Source organism: Medicago truncatula, chromosome 4, assembly GCF_003473485.1.
Source record: "Medicago truncatula cultivar Jemalong A17 chromosome 4, MtrunA17r5.0-ANR, whole genome shotgun sequence".
NCBI classification, from domain to species: Eukaryota; Viridiplantae; Streptophyta; class Magnoliopsida; order Fabales; family Fabaceae; genus Medicago; species Medicago truncatula.
This window is the reverse complement of record NC_053045.1, coordinates 46,276,637-46,303,510: the sequence shown is the minus strand read 5'-3', so window position 1 is coordinate 46,303,510 and position 26,874 is coordinate 46,276,637. Positions and strand designations below refer to the sequence as shown.

Here is a 26,874-nt window from a genome sequence, read left to right as displayed (position 1 = left end):
AGCAATGAACTATTTTTGCACATACATGTATTGATGAGAGTGAAAGATTTTTACTTTTTGTTGAAGACCCTGATTCCAAGTTTGGTAAAAGGAATACCTTCTATTCAGTTTACTTAATATATATGCCCAAAACTGCCTTTTTAAGCATCTAACTAACTAGGTACTTCACTAAAAAAAACTAACATAGAAAAATGATAACTATTCACAAGGACAACCAGAGCTGACTACAATTGAATATACAACTTAAGGTCCTCGAGTAGTTTCAATTAACATAGGTGAAGCCTTGTAAATAAGAAAATGAATAAACCGATGGTTTTACTCGTCATACTCTGACTCCTCATCGGTTTCTTCATATTCGCCGCTTTCCTGCAAAGCATCAGAAAACAAATTGTATATTTAGTAACATGCCAAATAAGAGTCAGTTCACTAGCCACGAATATGACAGATAGGTTACCATTTTCTTGTTATACTCTGTCGTTGCTCTATCAAATTCTGCACGTTTCTCTGTTGCTATATCATAGTATTGAACTTTCTCCTGTCAGATACATTTTTTGTTAAATAGAGCTCAACCAAAGTGGTGTTTCCTTTTTGCACAGATCAAATTCAACATAATATATGGATACTTGACACTCCATTGTCAGGAATTTAAACAGGAAACGAACTTGAAAAACTAGTTCTACATTGATTTGGAATAAATAGTAGCACGGTTAGCACAAGCAGAAGCTTCTTCTCGATAGCAGCAGGGCTTCACGTGCCTTAGTCCCAGGTAAGTTTCCACAATGGATGGTATTTTAGAAAACTGTTTTGAAAACCTTTTCTTTAATTTTTTATAAAGACACGTAAACTGGGTGCTATAAGGTTTGATGAAATGACTGAATCAACATTTTGTGCAGTTAATGCAAGTACGACAAACCTACAAAGGTACTCTTGTTAATGCTATCAACATCAACAATAAAACATAAAAAACGAAGAAAAAAACACTGTCCCTAAATGAGTCAAAAAACAGATGATCATGCCAGCCTGGAATTCCAACCAGAGGAGATAGTTCTGCAACTTTTGCATTACAGTAGCTGAATTGTAAAATTGTACATAACCTAGAAATTCCAAAGTGATCTTCAGTTCTGCTTGTCGAAATGAATTCCAACTTTCCAATTGTTCATCAAGAGTTTTGTTCAAAATTTAATTCATTGATATTTGAACAAGTCATGATCGAGACATGGCAATCAAGTTCAAACATTCAGCCACGTTAAAAACCTAAACAGTTTTGACAAAATTCCCTGAGTCAATTTTTGAAACATAATTTATGATTCACTCAGTTTTTAGCCGTCAAACTCAAACATCACAACTGACAAAATTCTCTGAGCCAATTTTTGAAACTTAATTTATTATTCACTCAGTTTTCAGCAGTCAAACATCACAACCATAATAACACAATTCAGGTTAAATATGCAAGGGAGAAGAACAAAGAAACTAACCTCAAAAGTCATTGTTTTCCACTTCTCTCCACATGCCTTGCCAATCTGTATGAACACGGAAAGGAGGAAAACAAAACAGAAAAATATTACTTTGCATGATGATGATAAACAATGATGATGATGATGATGATATTTTCAGTCTCAAAAACATAAAATAACTAGCAATTTTTAAAATGGATGTTAGACATCTGTGTTGTTTGTATAATTTTGAAAATTCTAAACGATCAATTGTAAAGCAATGTTGCTTCATGGGAAATTAAAAGTATAAAATAAATTAGACGAAATATTAATATGACGGATTCTATACATACATCACGCATTGACTTAACATCTGGATTCTGATCTTTAAACTCTTTCCGAAAATCCTCCCTTCAGAATGAAAAAGAATGTCCAGTAAACACAGTAATTTTGAAGCATTGTAATATTTTCCATATAAAAAAGAAGCAATTGTTTGTTACACACAGTCACTGTGCTAGATTAATTACCACAATGCCAAATATACTGTAAATAGTAGTATGAATGAACAGAGGACATTAAGACAAAGTAGAAACAAGGAAAGGAAACTATCAGAAGAAAATTGTTTTAAAATGACTAATGATAAACATGTGTGAAGATGAGTGGTTGTCTCAACTCTTGAACTTGAGGGGATAATGCTAATTTTTAATCAACAAATGATTACCTTCTCTGCACCATTCCTCCAAGTCAAAATCCGTAAAATACAACAGAACCCCTTCAACTTAAGCGGTAGTATAACTCCAAAGGAAACACACAGATCAGTAAGAACATTAACTATACTTGTTCATTCTAGTAATGAACCAGTAATTGTGGTGCTACTTTTTCATATATACAGACAAATAAACCTTAATGCAGCTAAACTCTTATTAAATTAATAATATATTCCATAAAAATTTAGAACAAATGGAAAATGCAAAGAGTAGTTTATACTAACACATTAAAAATAAGAATTAAACATCATAAATAAAGAACAAGGAGGAATAAAAGAAGTTTTACAAGAAGTAGAAGAAAGCAGTGGGGGGTTTCTTCGGCTTTTTAGCATCAATCTTTTGCTTGTTCTTTTTTTGCACGGCTTTGGTTATGTCTCTTGACTTAGTCTGCCGCAACGATCTCTTCATTCCCTCATTCGATTTAATTGCTAACACTAGTTTCCTGAAAAACTCAATGCAGCATTGTGTTTAGTTAAGGAAACTATTTTGGCATATACTTAAATGTAATAAATCATAGACACAGTTGAAAGTCATAATGCCGCCATGATTTTATTCAATTTTGGGTACAAGACTAAAGGCAACACATAAAAATCAATAACATAATCCAACACAACTTTTAAATATTTTAATTACACTTCTTTCCTCAACGCTTAACTGCTTTGTTGGTTCCTTCTATTATGACCAGTGCGCAATTTAGGTCTTCCAATAATTTTTTACTATAATGAAGTCGCTGAATCTTCTAATTTTTACAATCATATCACTCTATTAATATCCCTATAGGTCTAAAAATCAATTTATCCTGAAGAGCTTATGAAAATAAAATAAAATCAATTTGTTTTCTGCTTGTGAAAATAAGCAGAAAACAATTTATACACATGTCATAAATTGTGAACGAAAAGGAGAGTAGAGAAAGTGAAAGGGTACCCGGAGGTGGAGGCCGAAGAAGAAGAAGCGTTCTTGAGAGAGTTAGAAGCTTTAGCTTTTTTCGCCATTGGTGCGTCTCAACTATCAACCCTGCAACCACACCTGTCTGAAATGTGTGAATGATGGGTTAACATAGAACTATTTTTTGTCCCTCAAAAAAACAAAAAAATAGACCTATTTTTTGCTACACCAACGAATTTCTCAATTAATTTTTACATTATTTTTAAATTAAGGAATATAAGAAGTTTTTTTTTTTTTTTTTGAGGGGGATAAAAGCACTTTTAGTTCTATAATTCTCTTTTATCAAGCAAAATAAAAGATGAATGTATATTTATGTTTTTTTTTTTAACCCTTCCATTGTTAGGAGAAGAGACCTAGTAGTAATTCAGAGTTTAGTTAAGACGTCAGTAGAGCCTTGTCAAGAATTATTTTTATTAGGAATCGAACTCGATTTTCTTGAACTATTGATCCTAGTAAAAGTTCATTAACCATTTAAACTCAATCATTTAGTTAATTTTGGTTTTTTTATTAGGAATGCACCGACGGTATAAAAATATGTATTTTTAAATTAAGGAATAAATGCATTTCTAATGATAAGACATTGGTTGTATAAAATAATTTTGAAATTAATATATATTTTTGTCCTAAAAATATATCTTAAAATCCACCACCTAAGACGAACCCTCCTTGTGTTGAGTTTAGGTCATGTCTCCTTAGAATGGAGAACTACTTCTTGTATTTCTTTCTTTATATGAGTTTAATACCACTTTTGTACTTGTTTCCATCTTTTATAATTAAAATTATCTTGTTGTTAAAAAAATGTTTGATTTTAAGTTTTGATCTTTGTCTCCAATGTTTTTCTACTTTTTTTTTTCTCTTTCTATTCATAAAATTATTTTTCTCAAAAACAATATTGATAATTGATAATATACGCACCTCCAAAAGGAGGGACTAAATTTCAAGATAAGACATGATACACCAAACATTACCAGTTTCATTATTATTTCATATTTAATACATCAAGCATATAGTACACCGTATACACACAGAAATTAAAACACTTTATTTTATAGTTACTAGCCATACACATACATATATTTATGTATGTTGACTGTTGTATATATGTTTGAGAAGCTCCTAAGGGTTTAATTTCCAATATGTGCCCCAGTGTCGAACTTGGCCTTTCCAAATTTCTGAGTTCCTCCATTTGAGTTGTTGAAAGCATTTTTGGTTCCATTGTTACGATGAGTAGTGTAACCCTTGGTAACTTTTGCACCAGTTTTGAATTCAGCCTCAGTGAAATCTTGTTTGCCACCCTTGTTGTTAAAGGCATCAATCGTTCCATTGTTTCCACCGTCGTTCAAACCAAAGATATTCCTTAATAAACCAGCCATATTATATGATATTATCTCTCTCGATATATAGTTGTATATATGCTTATTGGTTTTGCGATGTTAGTTGCTAACTGAGCCCCTCATTATATAGATGAAAAAAGTTAAGTTAATGGAGAATCTCAATTGTTTCCTTTAACGTGAAGCTATCTCGTTTAATTTTTTCAAGAAAAAAAAAAAAAACTTATTTAATTTTATAGCCTTTTTGTTTAAGATTCTTAAAAAAATATCAATATAAATAATTTGAAGATTATTCTCTACAGATTTTAAAGAAAAGCGTAAGTTATATAGTTGGAAAAACATTGAAGCTGAACAATTATGCATGTTAAAATTGTTTTTCGTGGTGCGCCAAAAAGAATAGCTTTTCATTAATATATGATTGAAAAAAACATAGACACGAAAAATCATATTCTTCTCCTCTTCTATTAAAAATTGTTTCTAATCAAAATAGTTAATTTCATTTTTAACATTAAAATCAATTTCTAACAAAATGATTTTTGAAAAAGGATTACACACAACTAAAACATCAAAAATGTGTTTTTTAAAATCCTAAACAAACTGGCTCTTGTCTATAAAAGAATACTGTACGTCCTGTATCATCATTTCATTTCACCTAAACATCTTCAAGTCTAATTTTTTAGTAAAATATTTGGGTATAATTTTTAATGGAAGTATAAAGTATATGTCCTCTTTGCTGATAATTTTTTTTATTTTGACAAATGCTAAGGATAAATATTGACATATACCAATTGATGAGGCTTCTTTTCTTTTTTCAACAAATTATACCAATTAGGGCATATTTAACGATAAGATTGGATAAGGTGATAGCAATTGCATGCTGCATCCAATTCTATATGTATAATTATATAGAAAAGTTGTTGGAATTTATGCTTGAATCACTTTCAGTTGGGTTAATTACAAATTCTATATACCATTTTTTTTTTTCACTACCAAAAAAAGATTACAAATTAACAACGCCTTATACTGTTCTTGTCTGTAATATATCATGTGTGTTATTCTTTATTGGATGAAATCAAATGGTAGAAGCTCACTTTGAAATAACTTTTTTAATTTATGTTTAAAATCCTCCCAATTGAATGTTAGATGTGATATTGAGACAGAGAAGAGAGAACACTGACTTCTCTATCTCATTACTGAATGAAAAATATAACGAAGGAAATCGTAGACATAGGGTGCGTTTGCTTCAAGTTATTATATCCGTAGATTCCTAAGAATAAAACGATGGGAATATACATGCTTATGTTTGTTACAAGTTTACTAAATTTTATTCCTAGTATAAAATATTTCTGGAAATATAAAAAAATTCCCAAAGAAAAGGGGTGGGAATAAAGTTCTGATAGAGATGGAAATAAATTCATGAGTAATTTCCTATTATAATTCCTATTTTTATGGTTCCCAAAAATATTATAATATTAAGCAAACATCTTTTTTCTAAATACCTTGAAATAAAATTCTCATATTTATGTTCTAAGAAATATTAGTCTTAGAAATAAATTTGGTAAACTTGAAACAAACACACCCAAAATAATTACATGCTACTTACATGCTGTGTTGATTAATAAAATCACAATCAATTTCAATTTATTTAGTATCTTTCATTTGATGTAGGAAAGAGCACTGTATTTGCCCTCCATAGAGAACCTAGCAATGGTTGATTTAAATTTTCATGTAATTGAGAATCTACGCAAATAAACACACAATGTAGTAGTGATTAGTGAACTCGTTGTGGCTGCATATTGATGTACATTATTCAAGGCTTGGAGTATTTAAAAAAAAAATGAGAAAGGGAGAATTTTATTAATAATAGTGGCATTGATAGTCATATTACAATTGTTTCAAGTAGATTTTAAACTTTGGCCTTTGAGGTTACAATGTCAAGGTTTGGAGTGGAGTGGAGTGAAGTGAGGTGTTCTAACTTAAAAATTTGAGGTTACAAGATCAAGGTTTTGAGTGAATTGTGGGGTCTAGTCATTGTCACGTGGTCAACATACATTTGATAAAATAGAATGTTGCATGTGATGACAAGTAGCAACGTGCACGATGTACACATAGTGTGGTGTATGAGTAACACATTTTTTTTTAAGGATAAGTAACACATGTTATGGTGCTTGCATTGCAAGGGTCGTCACTTGGTGTTTTTCTTATCTTGATTTGAATGGGAGTAAGTGGAGTTTTTTGTCAAAATAAAAAGACATACACTTATTAAGTTAGACCTTAATATTTTTAAATTGATTTAAGTTTTTTTTTTGACCAATTAAATTGATTTAAGTTAGCAATCTCTAATTTATAAGTTATAGACCGGAAAAGTATTCAATAGATCAAAATTATATTTTAACATAATCTTTTAACTAGAACATAATGATTTCTACAATACGACTAAAGATTTTTTTTAAGGTGCTGGTACCAATGATAGGTTTGACAATTTTGCGTTTAAAATTTAACATTTGAGTTACAAAAATAAGTAAACATTAAAATTAGATTAGGGTTTATATATTTTGTATTAACTCATTCGTCATCAATGGGCATTTGGTCTAGTGGTATGATTCTCGCTTAGGGTGCGAGAGGTCCCGAGTTCAATTCTCGGAATGCCCCTTTTTCATGTTTAACCGTCGAACTCTTTTTTTTCCAATTAAAAACCTCATTCATTATGTTTACAGATCCTAAATCATTGGCGGCGCATAGATCGTGAGTGATGTATTGTTTACAGATCCAGTTAATATTCTTCTTCCATTTTTCTTATGTTCACCTTTTTCTGCACAATTTCATTACTTACTCAAGATGTATGTGAGTTTGAGAAATTTCCTAAGTAGTGTATGAAGATGGAATGTTGTTTTTCTGAGGTGGCTTCAAATGCACAGGGAAGAGGTGCTTTGAAGGATATGGCTTGTTTAAGGTGTAGACTAGAAGAGGACCCAAATCTGAATTTTTTTTATTTTTTTTATTTTTAATTAATAGAGTTAAATAACTTCATTACAACATGAATATTAACGAGTAAATAGTCAATTTCCCCTTGAAATTGTAAGTTTTCTCAATTACCTTTCTGAAATTAACAAAATTTCAATTACCCCCCTGAAATTGCACAACATTAATCAATTTACCCTTCCGTCAAATTTTTTTGTTAACTGTTTACGGTTATGATCAAATACCCCCTGAAATTTTGCACTTATGTGAAAAATGCTCCCTAAACTTAAAAATTTAGATTTTTTTTTTCTTACCAAAAATCATACATTTAGTTCTTCAAGTAGTATATTGTACCTATTGTCATAAAAATTCTATTCACAAGGAAATGAATGAATATATGCGAAAGAAATCATGGTTTTGTCATGTGCAGTCTTTTCATTCATATTTCATACTTATCAACAAGGAGCAAGATAATTTTTTTACAAAGAAGGTAAAACTATAAACTAAATATTAAAAAGATATCAAGCTGATGAATTATACCAAGACAAGAATGTCATAGCAGCAGAAAATTGATATCTATCACATAACTTTGTAGTACAATGTGATCTACCGGCTTCATCCAGAAGGTATATGACATAATCTATTTAACATGTTGCAGCTAATAGATGTGGCATTTCCTGCATTATAAAAATTATATCATTAATTAAATTGCAAATTCACAAACTTAAGCCTTGTTTCTTCTTCCTTCTGCAGATATTAACCTATGAATTTTCTATATGGACACACAATTTTCAAAGACTTGTGTACTTATGACTGCATACTCTAACATAATTACCAACTTGCGTAAGAAAAATTCTTCTATATATGTATATATTTCAAACACATGAGAGTAACATACCTTCCATAAAGATTTATATGACCAATAGCTACATAAACATACATTCCATAAAGATTTATATGATTAATAATTGTTAATTGTTTGCCTTTAATATCTTTTGAATCTAGGATAAAAAAAATATAAATTTTCAAGTTTAGGGGCCATTTTGCACATAAGTGCAAAATTTCAGGGGGGTATTTGATCATAACCGTAAACAGTTAACAGAAAAATTTGACGGAGGGGGTAAATTGATTAACGTTATGCAATTTCAGGGGGGTAATTGAAGTTTTGTTAATTTCAGGGGGGTAATTGACGAAACCTACAATTTCAAGGGGAAAATTGACTATTTACTCGAATATTAACTAACTATATGAATTTATTTATTCTTAAAAAAATGAATTTATTTATATCCAACTCATCACTAACATACCATAAAAAATGGAGGGGACCAAAACAATTCCACATATTGTAAAAAAATGTAACGAAAATTAGGGAGTTTAACATTTCTCTATTTGGTAGACGGTGTTGGAGGTTGGTGACAGATAGAGGTGGTTTGTGGTTTCGAGTGTTGGCCATTGGGTATGGGGTGGAGGGCGGTCGACTTAGAGAGGGAGGGATTTCTGAATCGGATTGATGGCGGCAAATGGCCCGCATTAGGGAGGATGGGGGGCCTTGGTGTGGGATGGTTTGAGGATAGGTTGTGTCGAAGGGGTGGGGGATGACACAAACACTTATTTTTTGACAGACAAATGAGTGGGGGGTGAAGCTCTTAGTGTCCGGTACCGTCGTCTATTTAAGTTGTCAATTGACAAATAGGCGTTGGTGTCAAATATGAATAGGTTGAAGTGGGGGCCGATGGTGGAGCATGGAGGTGGAGGAAGAGCCTCATGGTGTGGGAGGAAGAACTTTTAGTATAGTGTCAGTTATTACTCTCTGATGTGTCTTTGCAGGTTTAGTGTTCTGACAGATGGGTTTGGTCACCAAATCCTTTTGCGGGGTATGCTACGAGAGGTGCATACACTCTCCTCATTAGTGTTGGTCCTCCTTTTGCGGGGTATACAACGAGAGGTGCATACACTCTCCTCATTAGTGTTGGTCCTTCTCTCAATGTAATTGCGCCTGATATTATTTGGTAGAGGCACATTCCGTTGAAGGTATCCTTGTTCATGTGGCGTCTTCTTCGTGATCGTGTTCCGACAAAAGATAATTTGTTTCACCGTCGCATTATATTTGTTGGTGATCAAATGTGTGTGTCAGGTTGTGGTCAGCTGGAAACGGCGAGTCACTTATTCTTGGATTGTTCCTTTTTTAGAGCTCCTTGGTGCATTGTTTACCGTTGGTTAGGAATTGTTAGTTTGTTCCTATGATTTGAACTTGCATGTTCAACAATTTGCTCATATTGTTGGAATTTCCAAATCTCACCGTGTTTGGCTTGTAATGAATTGGTGCACTTGCATTTGGGTTATTTGGAAGGACAAAAGTAGCATATTGTTTTCAGATAAACCGGCCTCCACTTTACAGCTTATTGACAATGTTAAGCTTCTCTCGTTTTGGTGGTTAAAGGCAAAGTTCCCTAACTTGTCCTTTGATTACCATAGGTAGTGGCTTAGTCCTCTACTGTGTATGGGCATATGTTGATTTTGGTGCTTATTTTTTCATTCTTTGTACTATGTTTATGTTGTTACGCTTTTGTAAATTTTTGGTGATCCCTTAGGATTCCTTGTGCTTGGGAAGTTTAATATAATCCATTTTAATTTCTTAAAAAAAAAATTAAAAAGCTGATTTTAGAATTAGAGGACTAAAAATTTATCTCAATTATACTCTCCTACTTGATTGTGCTATCTGTGAAGAGTAAAGAGCAAAAACAAAAAGTGTATTTTTTTATCGAGACTTTTTTTTTTTGGTAAATTTTTTTATTAGGTTAATGATAAACCCTAAATCCAATACCCGCCCGATTCACGAAACTTAACCCGATTCACGAAAGCTATTACACTCGCACACAAAACTGGAATGCAAATTGTGAAAGTCCAGTCCCCGCCGTCCGACGACTTACACCACCGCTCCATTCTCCGTCGTCCGCTGCAATTTTCACATATCGGAATCAGCAGAGAGTGAGAGTCTGATAACTACGATAAAATTCGAAAATGAAGCTTGACGTAGATGTTTTGAGATACCTCTCTAAAGATGATTTTAGGGTTCTCACCGCCGTTGAATTGGGCATGAGAAACCACGAAATTGTCCCTGCTGAACTCATCGACCGAATTGCTCGTCTCAAACATGGTGGCACCTACAAGGTTCTGAAAAACTTGCTTAAACACAAGCTGTTGCATCATGACTCTACTAAATACGATGGCTTCCGCCTTACCTACCTTGGTTATGATTTTCTTGCCATCAAAACTATGGTCAATAAAGGTGTCTTTGTCTCTGTTGGTCGCCAAATCGGTGTTGGAAAAGAATCTGGTAAGTAGCACCAACACTTCTGATGGAAGACGTTTCCTGACACGAACCTTACCGGATGTGTCAGCGTTGTGTCATTTCAATTATACTCTCCTAATTGATTGTGCTATTTGTGATTGATTTGCTAGATATATTCGAGGTTGCTGATGAAGATGGAAAAATTATGGCTATGAAGTTACATAGGCTTGGTAGAGTTTCTTTTAGAGCTGTTAAATCCAAGCGTGACTACTTAAAACATCGTAGTAGTTATAATTGGCTCTATTTATCTCGCCTTGCTGCACTTAAAGAATTTGCTTTCATGAAGGTGCTTTTACTCTCCCTGGTTATGTACTTGAATTGTTACTTTTTTACTTGATTTTCTAGTGACATGTTCTTCGCTTGAGCAGGCTTTGCAAACACATGGCTTTCCTGTTCCAGAGGCTGTGGAACATAATCGACATTGTGTAATCATGTCGCTTGTCCAAGGTTATCCTCTGTAAGTGCCCTTCTTTCGATTTGTTTCAAACATAAAAGTCATTTAGGGGATGGTATTTGTTTCAAACATAAAAGTCACTTTCGCGCCACATGTATCTCCCGACTTACCAAACAAGATTAAGTACTCTTAGGGATGGTATTTGTTTTGTGACTGTCAAAATTGTATAATATTTGATGTGTGGTCTATGAATTGGTGTTTACATTAGTACCGGGATATGCTTGAGATCTGACCGTGAGGCGATCCCTCGCTTTTATATCTTGTTCGTGTAGAATAACTACCATTTCTTAAGCAGTGTAGTTATTTAATGACTATCATCGTCATAAAGCATTGGATGCACGTGGTTTAGTTGCGAAGTCGCATGTAGTAAATTGTGGTTTCATAAAAGTGAATAAAAACCAAATGGTACATATAAGGGAATCAGACACTATAATCCATCTATAACGACTTGTAGTAACAGTTGTTTGCAAATCTTATAACCTCATATCCTTTGCCACAAGCACGCCGAAAAGTAAGGCTTACACACACGTATCATTCCATTCAAGGCTGACAGCTTCTTCAGAATCTCCTCCCAATTCAGAACAAAAAAAAAAAAAAACACGGATTAAGCACGAAACATCAATCAATCTAAGTTGCAATGAAGTCACATGTATATAGTTTTGAATCGCAGTCTCCAACCACAATTGTGGCTAAAATGTAAAGGATTTTTAACTCTTCGCAACTTCAATCCTTTAGGATTGTTGTGTTGGATTAGTAGGGGTGTAACGGTTCGGTTTGGATCGGTTTTCAGTCAAAAAACTGTCCAATCCGATGAAATCTTCATCGGTTTGGTTTGGTTTTCACTCTTTTTTAAAAAAGTAACCGAACGAAACAAATCGGTTTGGTTCGGTTGATTGGTTTATTTGAAAATACAATGTAAAAAATTCTTATTCTCACAAATTTGTATTTCATGCATAAAACATACGTCATACTAAAATATTTCATGGAACGTTGTATTTAATATGTTGTTTTTTCATGTTATCTATTTTTCAAACAACTTTTTATAACTAACCTTACTCATTATTACAAAGGCATAGAAAACGATATATTTTAAAAAGTTTGCAGGCATAAACATGATAAAACTAACCAACAAATGAATGATCTCATTGGTGATGAGGAACGTTGTGCTAGGTCATAGGCGTGGTTAACGGCTAGGGTTCCTATTTTAGTAGAAATGAAATAGAGTCTGAGTGATGAGATGAGATGATGATTGGAGAAAGTGAATTGATTAAGTATTTTTTTTTTTTTTTTTCGGCTTTAATTTTGGGAATAATCATAAGTGTGTGTTAGAAGGGATAATAATACCACAATTTTAAAATTGAAAGTCATCTTTGCTTTTAAGAACTAGTTGTAGTAGTTAACACAACTATCTTTGCTAACTTTTACCGTCCTCTCTATTGTTGGTTTTTAGATAAGGAATGAAGATGAGAAATAATATAGATTTCGGATTGTGGTTATAGTTTGATTTGAAAGACTAACCACTAAGCCTTACTCAACTCTTAATCTTAATTAAATACAACTAATCATGATAATTACTAATCCTAATTAAATTGTGAAATATAATCTAAAATCTAATGAAACATTATCAACCCTAAGAGATTTATAGATATTTTGAATTACTCTAAGGACAGAGTTAAATATTATGGGATGTTTTCATATATTTTAACAGTCTTTTGTTCTTAAGCTTGCTTTTTGGTTTGGACTTTGTAGTTTGTACCACTACTCCATTCCACATGTTTAACACTGGTTTTGGTGAACAATTGCTTGAATTTGTTGTATGCTTGGTTCTGCAAATGCAGCGTTCAGGTGAAGCAGTTACAAAACCCAGAGACAGTTTTTGAGACAATTATTGGTATAATTATTCGGCTGGCAGAACATGGTCTCATTCATTGTGATTTCAATGAATTTAACATCATGGTATGCTTTAATAACCTGTGTGCACTTGTCAGCATTATCATTAGATACAACACTAAAGTTTTTTCGTTACATGTCATTTTTTGTGGCTTTTGCCTCTGGCTTACAATCTTGACTCCGTTTCCTGTAGATTGACGATGAAGAAAAAATTACTGTGATTGATTTTCCACAAATGGTGTCTGTGTCGCACCGTAATGCAAAGATGTAAGAGCTTCTTCCTTGCATGGTATTATGTCCCTTCAAATTCTGTTTTTTCTCCTTTGATTTCATGCTTGTATGAACGCTAACTTTTTTTTTTTCTCGTGACAATTCTGAAATGAACCTCATTTTCTATCTTTTGTTTGAATTTTAAATATTGTCCACAGAAATTTAAGATATGATGTCGACGAAATTTTTTTAGTTCAAATATGTCAATAAACTTTTTATTGAGTTTAATTGGTACGTAGTATGTACTGGCACTGTCAGTATAAAATAGTTTTACACATGCATTCGATCATATCTAACTAGTATGTCATTTTGTTATATTAAGCACAAATACCTAACACAATATTATATTTTCAACTAATATATTTTCGTTAGGCCTTAACTTATAATCTTTCCTTGTTTCAGGTACTTTGATCGTGATGTTGAATGTATCTTTAAGTTTTTCAGAAAGAGGTTTGTAGTTATTTTGACATTATGTGTTGGTGTTTGTGAATTTCACTGCTTGGTTTGAGAGGAATGGGAGAGTAAAGTAATGTTAGTTAAGTAATGTTAAGGCCTTACATACCTAGCAGTTGAGTTACGACAATTTTCCACTTAATGTTTAATATGCATACATACCTTCTGTGCCGTCTAATGTTTGTTCTGCATTAAGGATAGACATAGGAATATAGGATTATATGTTGACATTTTAAAATTATTTTAATGTTTATTGTTAAATTATTTTCGGACTATACTCTTATTTACATTTTTATTAATTCAGTCGATATATTTTAGGTGTATTTTTTTTATCTTATAAATATAAATAAATATTCATAATTCCCTTTTTTCCTCCATCTCCTCTTTCCCAGATAACTCAAACAGTTCTCCCCTTTGTTTAGCAATCAATTTTTTTATTTTGGTCCTGTGTCTTATCCCTTAATTTGTGTCCTGTGATATTTTCTAGAAATAAAAAAAGAAGTGTTTTTTCACTCATTGATACAATTTGATACAAATATTTGTAACACTTGTTTTGCATGATAAGATCTTTGATAGGAGCATACTCTTGTTTCCTTGCCTTTTTCATGCTACTTGATTTTATCCTAATTTTCTATTTGGTATCTCTGATGGTTATAAGTTTGGTTTTTTAACTGATATTTTACTTGAAGTGTTGATTTTTATTTTGTCATTCACTTTTAGTACGTACTACTACTATACACACTATTAGTATATTGCATCTCTTATTTTGATTGAATCTTTAATTTATCTTTTGCTTAACTTATCGAAAGATTTTGGGTTTGTCTTTGGCTGCGCAACCAGTTGTCTTGATAATTTGTCCCTCTTTTCTGTTTTAGGTTCAATATGACTTTTCAAGAAAGCATAGATGATAACGACAATTCTAATGAAGGGAGAGAGGAAGCTGGAAAACTCTGTTTTTCTTCAATAGACAGCAGTGCTGGTTTTCTAGATAAGGAACTTGCTGCTAGTGGCTTTGGTAAAAAAGATGAGGAAGATATTCAAAGGGTATGGTGGTTTTTCTGCCTTTTCTTAGTTATAATGCATTGATTGTGAAACATTTTACCTTAAATATCTTCAAATTTATCTGCAGTTTATTGAAGGCGAGGTGGAGAGTGATACAAATTCTGATAGTGAAGATGGTGACTTGGTGAGAAACCTGAATGAAGCAGATGATTTAAATGTTGATTCTTTACATTTGTCGGAGCAGGTAATATATCCATTAGCTTTTGTTGTCATACAAGATCCACTGGCTATGGGAAATGGTATGTGCTATTTGTTCATTTGTTTTATTTTGATGAATTTAGTTAGGACCTAGGAGGAGTGAAGTACAGGTAAAGAAATATAAAACAATAGTGTCTCAACAAGATAAAATAAACAGACTCATCTGTTAGGGGATTGCCTTTCTGAAAACTGTTGATGCCCTTGATTCTAATAAAATGACACTGCGTAACTTTTTTTTTTTGAACGGGAAAATTAATTAACTACAGGTAGTTCAAAGTTCAAACCCATTTAAAGGACAACAAACATAAAACAACAGTACCACCTAAAGCCTAGATATACAATCCAGCGAGTTAGCACAAGGCCCCGATGATACTCTTCCCAAAAACCACCTCCAAGACGAACCTAGGATGAAGTCAAAAAGCTCATCCCTATTGGTATCCTTATTAGAGAAAAATAGGACCCATTCCGGTGACCCTAACATGACACGGCATAATCAATAGAAGGTTTTGGGTATTTGCTTAGGACATTAGTGTTGGAGAACTTAGGAAGGATATCCAACTTGCTTTCTAGGCTTTATGAGGATGAATTTAAAGTTTTTATTGCTCTGAATGTGAGATTAAGTGTGGGAACTTCTGTGATATTCTAAGTGAACTGTGGGAAGTAAATTTGAATGTCCTGTAGTTTATCTAAGATCTGTTTTGTTCACTAATTGACTATTTTTTTCAGCTTATTTCACTAGTTATGCAATTTCGTATATTACAATTCTAATTGAAAGATTGTTAATGAAACCATGTTTAGGATGAGGGACATGAAAGTCATGGAAAAGAGGAGAGATTTGAAGAAGGTGAAAACAGCGGATCTGAAAAGGAAGAGGCGAGCGATATGGTAAGCTAATTTCTATTATTTTTATTAGGTGATTATCTCATTTTTTTGCTTTTCTTCTTCTTCATGATGCATTTTTTGGGAAGTACTGTATCCCCCGTTAACAAGGAATGCTGTAAAAATCCCAAAATGAGAATGCAATTGGATTTGATTTAATTGACTGTCAAGATCGAATGAATGAATTTTTATTGAAAGTAAACTAATATTATTCTAGTTTATAGAATCTTTGTTATCTAGCCTGTACATGAAAACCATAATGATATTAATTTGATTTGCAGGAGGAAAACAATGATAATGCAGTGGGAATTGAAGCTGAACTCACAAAGAGCTTGAGTAAGCAAAGACAAAGTGCTATAGCATCAGCTCGTAGGGGACGGAAGAAACTTGGATCCAGGAATTCTCACAAAGACAAGGGTGGTAGGTCATCTCAAAATGCTAAGGTTCAAATGCAAATGAGCAGCTGGTGAGTTATATTGGAAAACAAAACCCATGTGATTGACCTCATGTCATTCGAATACGTTGAAGTGGACTTTAAAATACTAAATATATATGTTCGATGGCGTGCCATCTATTAGAACGGCTAAATTATCTGCTTAAAATTCAAATATATGTATGGACTGTACTTCGGAGGTATGGAAGCTGCATAGATTCGGTTGAGTTTTTTTTTCTCTTTATCCAGGGAGAATAATTGTATCTTTTTGAATGAAAATATTGCCTTCCTATGTATTCTGTCGTTCTTGCATGCATGGTGAATTGTTTAGACTTTGGAAGCAGCCTGATTTAACGTAAAGTTCAGTAAAAATAAAAAATCAGCCTGACACAAGTTTTTTTTTGGGTCTTAATTCCCTAGTTTTGAAAGGTATCTAGTAGGAACCATTACTGAGATGATTTGTTTTTTAAACAAGTTTTGAGATTAATTTTGATGCACTACAGTGTAAAACTTTTTTATCTATGCACCCAATCAAATCATACTATTATGCAACTTTGTTAGATTAATTTTTAAAATATCTTTGTAACCATTTTTTTAAAATATATTTACAAATATCTAAATAATACGATGTGATTGAATGTAAATGTAAAATACATTGACCTCCCCTGAGTTTTGCTAAAATGTTGCCAACACCCCCTCTATTTTGCAAAGTGACACTAACCTCCCTTATTTTCTTTTACATCCATTCAAGGTTAACACCGTTAAACCATTGAACAAAAACAAAACAAAAAATTGTGATTCTGCACTTTGAAAAAAGTTTGTTCAAATTCCAAACAGGTATTCAACTTCAAACTTGGGCCAAGGCTACGGTAGGTGACCTCCTTAGGTCTCCTACCGTAGGAAACTTGTTTTTTTTTTTTTTTTTTTTGTAAAATGAGATTTTTAAAAAAAAAAAATAGATATCAATCATTGAATATAGGATGAAGTTTTTGAATGGCTGAGATTTCAGGTAATGTGATTCACTATAATTCTATTTTTTAAACATATAGAATGATTTAAAAAATTCAATTGATTTTGGAATCAAATTTAATAAAGGGTGTTTTTGACATTGTTGGAAAAATTATATGACCAAACATGTCAATTTTTTTCTTCTTCTAAGGACTAAAAACAATATTCGGTATATTTATTGGGACTAAAAACTTATTCAACCTTCATCTCTATTGACCATTCAACTAATAATATTTGGATTGTGTGGAACGAACACAATGGTATACTTATTGTTATTAGAAAAAGTATCGTTTACAAATTTAGAAAATACCATTCCACAGTTATTAGAAAAAGTAAAGTATTTATTGTTATTTTGGCTTAAAGTTAATAAGGCCAATTTTGTTTATGGCTCGTGGTTGAACCCGTTTAGGTGTTTGGGTATCGATTAACCTTTTTGTGTATTCCTAGATTGACAGCTTGTAATTATATGTGGTTTCCTTTATACACTTTGTGCTAAGGAGATTACCCCTGTCATTGCTAATATAATTTATTGTTAAAAAACCTAATAATATTCAATCATTTAAAAAAAAAACTCACATTCAATCTACAGTAAAAACGTTAATATATTTTCAACTACCACTCATTATATAAAGTCATTATATTAATGTCTTATTGTTGAACGAGTTGGAAAATATTGTCTATATACTCTAGGTGGAAAAATATTATTTTATTTAAGAAGGAAATCACAAAATTGACTCTAGAATTATTCAATAGTTGTGTTATTTGAACATCCATTTATATGATAACTTTTGAGACAACCAAAATTTTATAAAGAAAATGAGTTATTGACACAAAAACAATAGAGAGAGAAAATAAAAAATTAATGTAAACATGAGAGAGAAAATTGTCACAATAATTATCAAAAAATAGTTGTTTAAATATTATTTCTCATTACTTAAATACAACTAACATGCAGGTAACTCCCTGAAGAAAAATAGTGATATTTAAACATCCATTTGAGACAAACAACTTCTTTCTCTCTCTTTTCATTAGTAAAAATAATGGAGAGAGAAAAAGAAAGAGTGAGAATAAGAATATAACGTGAGTATGAGAGAGAAGGTTGTCAAAAAGTTATCATAAAGTGGTTGTACAAATACACCATCTGGTCACTATTATAAGCAAAAATCAACGTTTTAGATACATTCATTAAATGATGTATGTAGTCTGTATTATAAACCACATACATCATTTAATCAATGAATCTAAAATGTAAATTTTTGCTTATAATAGTGACCGGAGGATGCGTCATTTCTAAAAAATAAATAAAAAATGCAACACTAGTATCTATTGTGCCAACCATCAACAAACACATGTCAATTTAGTTAAAAAAAAAAAAAAAACCATTTTATATGATCTCCTACGGTAGGGGACCTATTGCCCTCTCCTACCGTAAAAGCCGCCTCAAAGTAATATGTGTTGTTGAATATCTTAGATTGATTTATGAACCATTAGTCTGTTATTTTCTAAGATAAATCAAATCAACTAAATTTAATTGATTTTATCTAATTGAGCGATAAATCAAAAGCACCTCGGTTAATGGCAGTTAGCATATGTTGCGCATACTTTCGCAGGTATGTGTTTGGGTGTTCTTGAAAGAACAATCACATGTTATTCCTACTGTTTTTTTATGCCATGGACAAACAACCATGTATGAGTATAACCTTGTGAGATTCACATGCTCACAACTACCGGAGTTATGTCGTTCATCAATCTTGGAGCATTAAAGTTGCAAAGGAAGAAAAATGGTTGCTCAGTAAAATTAGAATAAGAATCTTACAATTTTTGTTTTGTTTTCACAGAGATCTAACGCCGTTAACCTTCAAGGGAAGTATGTGTCACATTCAAAGTAAAATAAGGGAGGTCAATGTCATTTTGCAAAATATAGGAGGTGTTAGGGACATTTTTGCAAGTCAATGCAATTTGCCCTTTATTTTTATATACTTCCATTTGCTTCTGGTTTTATGCTTTGAAGAAATTTTCAAAAATCTCATGGAGTGTGGCTCGAGCTTTGGGTTTCGAGGCTTGACATAAATGTGTCCAACCTTCTTCTTTTTTTTGGTAAATGTGTCCAACTTTTTTTTTAGAGAAATGATATTTAGACTATTTTTTGACAATTTTCTCTCTCATACTTACATTATGTTTTTATTTTCTCTCTCTATTGCTTTGATTTTTGTACCAATACCTCTTTTTCTTTATGAAATTATGGTTGTCTTAAAAGTTGTCAACCAAATGGTTGTTTAACACAACTTGAATTTTTTATTAGTGAGATCATTCTTTTTCTTATGCAACAATATATGATCGGACAACGTTTGTCTCTCACACATTCACAATTTTAGAGAAGCTAACCATTGCATGAACCTACGAACTAATCAAAACCATATCTCCCCTTTTTTGATTGGATTTTAGTTAATTTTTTTTCCCTTCCTTCTTTGATTATTTTGTCGGCTCATGATATATACAAGACGTAGTACTAGACACTTTCTTTTAATGGCAAGAAGGTAGTACTAGTAGTAGCTTAGCCTTTCGAATTTCTTCATCCATTCCACAAATAATCGATCTATTTATAAAAAAATATTCTAAAATATTTGACATTTTCATTTTTTAAAGTGGTATTATAGGGAAATGTTAACGAACGCTCTTGGGGCATTCTTTAAGGACTTTAAATAGTAAATTTTTATGGAAAATTATGCATTTAATGCTTCGGAAATTGAAGTGTTAAACTTTTTCAAAGAAAAATTTATTAATTGGGAAACTTTAAAGATAACGGCACTCGTTAACAAGACCCTTATTTATATGAGTCTTGTTAACTAGTGCATCGGAGCACTAGTTAATGAAGAAAACAAAAAAGGAAATATTTACATTAAAAACATTATTCTTTACACTTTTTATATTTTGACTACACAAATTCCAAAGTACTTATACTATATTTGGTTTCCTTAACTAGTGTCCCGGGGATACTAGTTAATATTTTCCTATTTATATTTATTTCAATTGTACAATCTAATCAAATTAATACTATATGTACCACTTCCAATTCAATATCTTTTTTTTTTTTTTTTTGACAAATAATTTAGTCTAGATTCACCTATTTTAAATATGGAGAAATGGAAAATTTGAGATTCAAACATCGGTCTCTGCATACCCATGATAGTTACCAACTAAGCTACATTTACGGCACAATATCTTCTTTTTTATAATGATGTTAATTGCAAATACATAAATACTTGATAAGAGTAATGTAATAAAAATATTATTTAATATCTTTCATTTATACATTTTTTTAATTTGTGTAAAATAGTTAAATAAATTATTATTTTATCTGATATGCACAAATAAATTAACATTACACCTTGGATAAATTTATTTTTCCACCATTGAATCATTAAATCTTGTTATTAAATTAAATAAAATTTGACAAGACAAAACTATCCAATGGAGTTGTTGAGAGTTTGATGACCACATTGGTCAATGTTGTAGAATCCATTGCCAAAAGCACAGCTCCAACACTTGCTACTCATCATGTGGATGCATGATTCTCTTGGAACTGTTCTGCTTGATCTGTAACTCAAGTGAGATCTTTTTAAAGTTAATCACAATATTTCAATAATATAATGTGAGGTTATTCTATGTGGAATCCCCAATTGTATCACGGGTCACCACACTTCTTTCTTTTTGCGCATTTGAGTATGTATGTATATACAATTGATCCATTGTTATTTACCTATTTGGGGAGAATGGCTTATCAAAATAAGGCATTAATTGAGCTCTTGGAACCATATCCTTCCTTAGCACACGTATCTCTTCCTCTTCAATCATCTATTCCACATTTCATTAATTAGCTTCTCTAAAATATTAATCTCATTTTCATAATTAGTATCATATATATCTTCATTATTATGTGCCTAAATACCTTCATCAACTTCTCTTCTTGTCTCTTTTGCAACTCCATGAGATATAATTTTGTTGTCACCTAATGAAAACCACATTCACCGAACAAAGAAACTTATATTGCTAACTTAAACATTAATCATTCATTATGTATATCTTACTTCGTAGTTGAATATTGCACGTTTGACTGCTCTTTCTTGAGTGTGGAGTTTGAATTCTTTTGGTCTAGTATTTTCTTTGGTAGGAGATTTTCTTGAAGCCTGAACAAACAGAAAAATAGCTCACCATAATTTAAAGAAGAAAATGAGGGTCTAGTGGTCTAGTACATTTAAGTGTATCATGTAACTCCTTACCTTAGTCTTGTTTTTTTGAGGGGAACTCCTTACCTTAGTCTTGTCATAAAACTTGTCTTTGAGTACATCTTTTATCTAAAAAAACATTCAATTATGTCTATTTAGTCGGAAGATTTTTTGGATATCTGATTTTAATTTGTGGTGTAATTGATGGTTTAATTTGGATAGATTTTTGAATATCCAAATTACAAATTTGAGCGGTTTTCATAAAATGATATCCAAACACATATAATAATATTCAATTTTGGTCACTTTTTTCGCTTTTTTTAGATCAACCGGTTTCCAATTTTAATTTGAACCGGTTTGGATTTGAACTCCCCCTATGAACACTTGCTAAATAGTGGTTCAATATATTGACTGTAGCATATGATACTTTTCACAAGTTTTAAAGAGATATATGTAGCTTAGTCAATTATGACGACAAGGAGAAAGTTGCATGGATAAACTTGTTAGATGGAATCAAGACGACTTTTGAAAAGGTAAAATGGGTTAGTCATGATTTTTACATATTAGCTATGTCATATCATATGCCTACATTTCTAAAATAGGTTTTATATATGTAAATTATATATGATTTCATCACACATGTGTGTGCTTGTGCTAAATTTTTATACATGTAACTTATCATTTCTCATATGTGTGATTAGAGGCACAAAGTGGCAATGCAACTTCGCTCCATACATATTTAGATGTGTATCACCTTCTAGTCAAGTATATGAGAGTGTATAAAAATTCTAGGTATCTCACCATTCCTTTAGAATCAATAATACTCCAATGAGATGAAGACTGTGAAGTGTTCTTGACAAACTTTTCACCGCAGAAAATTAAGGAAAATGCAAAGTAGAATGGAAACAATTAGGAATTAGTATTAATTAACCAAGAGGAAATTAAACTGAACAAAGCAACATTAGAAAAACAAGGGTTAAATATGTTTTAAGTTCTTACAAAATAACAAGTTTTCAAATTTAGTCCTTAAAATTTTTTATTCACTTTTATTCCCTATTTGCATTTTATAGGGACTATTTTGGAGGACTAAAAGTGTTCATTTTTTATAAAAAGTTTTTAAAATAGGGACTATTCTTATAAATTAGACTAAAATTACCATTAAAATTTTATAGGGACTAAACTTAAAAATTTGTGATTTTGTAAGGACTAAAAACATACTTAACCCGAAAAACAATAATTAAGCTCTCCAACCTTCAAAACAGATTCAGTGTTTGGTCTCTCCATGTTTAAGTGGACTTGATGTGTAACTATGCAGCTAGTCGTTATTGAACAAGGGGACTATATATATAGAGTGAGAAAATATGAAGTTTGGAGGTTGGTAACTGTCTGAAAGGTTCAATATTTAATTTCTGTTGCTACATCAACATGCTCTAGGATTTGCATGCTCTCTTGCACCAAACTTTCTGATTAAATTTCCTTCTCAATCATATATTTATCAATCCTATTATGTTCCTTTATCCAAAGTATAAAGGAACATATTAATTAATCCAAAGTATACAATTGCACGTTGTATTGGAAATTAGTATAACACTATTGGTTGTCGGTGCCACTTTAAGTAATGTGAAAGTGGAAGTTCTATACCACATAAAGAAATTTGCATGTTTATTACTACATATAACAAAAAGTTCTATGCCGAACAAAATTTGAGCCTACGTTTGCTTGACATATACACAAATATAACAAAGAACAAATTTCATACATAATCTGTTTGTAATTGAATGCTGCTTATAACTTAACAGATATTACTGATCTCTAATTACAATGTGTTCTATTTTTAATTTGTTACTATAAAAGTAAGATATCTCATGTAATGAGATATCTTTTACTAGCAACATGTAAAAAATAATCCTTGCTCTTAAGCTATAAAATCTCATGAGAAGATCAATGTCCTCATTGGAAGTGCATTTTTATGTTTCTTTTTTTAATTCCAATATTCTAACTTGTTAAAGTTTCACCGCATGTTAGATTTAGGGCTGTTTTGATTTATTTATTGGCTTGTGTTAACTGGCACTGCTTAAGGCATCTAAAAAAAGAAAAATTAAATTAAAAAAGACACTTTTTTGATTTTTGAAAAATTAATTACACAATTTTCGATGCAAAAACTAATATATTTGTTTCCTTAACCAGTGCCCCGAAGGCGGATACTAGAGAGGTACTGGTTAACATTTTCCTTATTTATTGGAGGTTATTTTACTGACATAATTGTTTGCAAGAACTCGTAAAAACAACTATAGCACGCTTTTGAAAGGTTTCTTGTTGAAGCCGTCAAACCCTCCAAATTCCAATGCTATTCCTCAATTCAATTTTAATGGACTGGCTCAACTTCACATCACTACTAGCTTTTGACAAACTAGTATGTTGCTTGTAAAATGCTCCCACCAAGTAAATGGTTTTATTTCTCATCTGATAAATGATATTTGAACAATCATTTTTTACAATTTTTTTGACAACTTTTTCTCTAATATTCACATTATTTTTTTTACTTTTTCTCTCTATTACTTTGATTTTTGTGCCACTATCTCATTTTCTTTGTAAAATTTTGATTGTCACAAAAATTATCACATATATAGATGTTCAAATAACACAACTCATCTCACTTATACATAGGATTTCTTGTATTGTATTGTATTGTTATTTTATTTTATTTTAAATCGGGGAAGAGAAATATAATTATTAATTATGTGTACTAGTCCATAAAAGTTGCATCATTTAACATGTAGTCATTCTTATAACAACCCTTTAACATGCACTCATGATGAAGACTCAAAAAGAAAATGGCCACAAGGTTGTTAATAGCAAGCTTTCAAATGTTTCTTCTTGAAATTTGATTTAGGTTTGTTTTAAGAGTAAGTTGAATGTCATTCAATTAATTTTTTTTTGTTACTAAAAAGAAAAATAAATTGAATGACATTTCGCTTACTTTTAAAACAAACCCAATTCATTTGGTTATGGATGGAAAACTCAAACCTACTGCAAGTTACAATGTATATAACACTTCTAGTTGAATCCATAACCATGATAAAGCCTTCAAGAGGACTTTAACAAATTAATAAACTTATCTCGTTTCAATTCGACAATGGAAGAGACACCATTTTAACTCAACATGATCACCAAGTCTCAACTATACCACACTCGAAATCTAGCTCATCTTCTCATTAATTAGTGTTCACACTCTTGCTTCTTGTATTTGACGATTAATACAATAAGACCAATACAAAGAATGAAAGCTAGTCTCTGTATGTGCATGTGGTATCTTGGTTTATATGAAAATTAATGGTTGAAAATTATTCGTAACTTGATTGAATCAATTAAAAAAAAATCATTTCAAAAACTCCTAATATTTTGATGAACGCGTGCTTTGTCAATTAAATAAAATGTTAATTAAAACACGATTAATATATAATTTTTTATATAAGCTAGAAATTCATTTAAGAATAATTAATTTTAAATTAAAAAATCAGTTGAAAATATTAGATAAATCATAAATAATTGATATTATCTTATTCTCATGAATTAAACGTTACTCCTGAAGTCATGAATTTTAAGCACACATACCAACCATCAATTAGATGCATAAGCCACCAATATATCTTTCAAAGAATACATACATATATCTCTTGTTATTCATGTATTAAATATGAATATTAGAGTCATGCATTTACATCACAAACAACAATATCAACTACGTGCACATACAACCAATATATCTTGCAAAGATTATCTCTCTTGTTCTTCGTGTATTAAACATGACAATTTAAATCATGCATGTCATATGCGAATAAATATTATATATGTTAGAAATATAAACAGATAGTAAATTTTAACCCATGTCACATTCGAATAAATATTATATATGTTAGAAATAAAAAGAGATAGTAAATTTTAACCCATGACACATTTATGTATTATGTATCCATTATCTTTTTTTTTTTTTTTTTTGTGGTGGCCGGGGTTTGAACTCCAGACCTTGCATATATTATGCATTGTCCCTACCAACTAAGTTAAGCTCACGGAGATATTATGTATTTATTATCTATCAAACAACTAATTTTTTATTATAAAAAACCGCATCAAAATTTTTTAACATTCAATTATTATATAGACACTAGCGAAAAGATGGGCACATGAGTATTCATATCGTGTTTGTTATATTTTTTTGCGCTAATGTTTGAAAATTATTGCGCTATGTTTTTATTTATTTATAGAATTTTGATTTTGATTAAAAATATAAATATAAATGTTTGTTGCTTTCATATTATAACAAACCAAACTAACAATGATTATCGATTTCAATTTTCAACGACTTTTTTTTTAATGACACCAACAGCAATCTTTAGTATAGAAATTGTTTAAGGGTATAATTGGGATAATGAAAAAGTAATTATAAATATACTCATCAAGTTTGTTACACTTTTTAAATGATAAAGTAAAAAAAAAAAAACATGTATATACTCATCTAGTTTGTTACACTTTTTAAATTTATTCTTAGCTATTTATTACATGTGTTATTTGTATTGAAAATTAAGAGCATTTTTAGAAAGAGAAAAAGTCAGCCCAAAAATACTGAAAAATATTGTTTTCTTTATATATAGTATAGATATTATAAATTGCATCATTTACTTTGAAACTAAATGAAAGACATAAACAACACTACTTATTTATTTGGTCTCTCTTTTGTTTTCACCTATTTTTTTTTATTTTTTATTTTCTTCTTTTTCTTTCTTCGTTTTATACAATGCATATACAATATGCCTTTTTTAAGACAATTGAGTGTGAGAAGTTTACCCCCACAAAATGCCCTTTATTGACATCCAAACTACTAAATTTTAAAAATTCAAGACTTAGAAATAAATAATTATCTTTTTTTTTGAAGGGAAAATGAATAATTATCTATCATCTATAATTCTAGATTTATTTATAAGTTTCATTTGCATCTAACTCTTTTTCTTCCAAAAAGGCAACAACCACTTGAGTGCATAAATTATGTAGCAATTCATTTGTGTTTGACATGCACACTTTCAGAGGATGGAAATAAAAATTGTCAAATTTATAAATCATTTGTTTAGTGTATCGTGCATATTTGAGTATTTTGAGTATGTCAGATAACTCTCTTTATGTTTAGTCCTTGTTCGTTTCTTGAAATATATGTTGC

At 31.1% G+C, this 26,874-nt stretch overlaps 3 protein-coding genes and 1 non-coding gene across 6 annotated transcripts; 2 read left to right on the top strand and 2 right to left on the bottom strand.

Moving 5' to 3' along the window:
• Positions 1–28: 28 nt before the first annotated feature.
• LOC25493401 (high mobility group B protein 14) lies at positions 29–3,276 on the bottom strand. Its single transcript, XM_013601891.3, has 6 exons — positions 3,125–3,276; positions 2,487–2,642; positions 1,787–1,844; positions 1,476–1,520; positions 455–535; positions 29–366 (listed from the first exon to the last, which is right to left on the bottom strand). The coding sequence occupies exons 1-6, from the start codon at positions 3,190–3,192 to the stop codon at positions 316–318; spliced, it is 459 nt and encodes a 152-aa protein (XP_013457345.1). The 5' UTR covers positions 3,193–3,276; the 3' UTR covers positions 29–315.
• A 3,780-nt stretch (positions 3,277–7,056) lies between these two features.
• On the top strand, positions 7,057–7,128 carry TRNAP-AGG (transfer RNA proline (anticodon AGG)). The gene has a single exon. It is a non-coding gene; the product is annotated as a tRNA-Pro (tRNA).
• Positions 7,129–10,312: 3,184 nt separating this feature from the next.
• LOC25493398 (serine/threonine-protein kinase rio2) lies at positions 10,313–16,760 on the top strand. Its single transcript, XM_013601887.3, has 10 exons — positions 10,313–10,774; positions 10,900–11,075; positions 11,158–11,246; positions 13,082–13,199; positions 13,327–13,400; positions 13,806–13,853; positions 14,732–14,900; positions 14,986–15,102; positions 15,915–16,001; positions 16,277–16,760. Exons 1-10 carry the CDS (start codon positions 10,459–10,461, stop codon positions 16,463–16,465), a joined length of 1,383 nt encoding a protein of 460 aa, XP_013457341.1. The 5' UTR covers positions 10,313–10,458; the 3' UTR covers positions 16,466–16,760.
• A 4,065-nt stretch (positions 16,761–20,825) lies between these two features.
• LOC25493397 (uncharacterized) lies at positions 20,826–22,964 on the bottom strand. Of its 3 annotated transcripts, none has more exons than XM_024782204.2 (7): positions 22,914–22,964; positions 22,464–22,523; positions 21,717–21,791; positions 21,525–21,623; positions 21,386–21,445; positions 21,197–21,291; positions 20,826–21,033 (listed from the first exon to the last, which is right to left on the bottom strand). In XM_024782204.2, the coding sequence occupies exons 1-7, from the start codon at positions 22,944–22,946 to the stop codon at positions 20,901–20,903; spliced, it is 555 nt and encodes a 184-aa protein (XP_024637972.1). In that variant the 5' UTR covers positions 22,947–22,964; the 3' UTR covers positions 20,826–20,900. The 3 variants fall into 3 exon arrangements, with proteins under 3 accessions (XP_024637972.1, XP_039689152.1, XP_039689153.1); XM_039833218.1 differs by having other exon boundaries at positions 21,750–21,791; XM_039833219.1 differs by lacking the exon at positions 21,717–21,791.
• Positions 22,965–26,874: the final 3,910 nt, after the last annotated feature.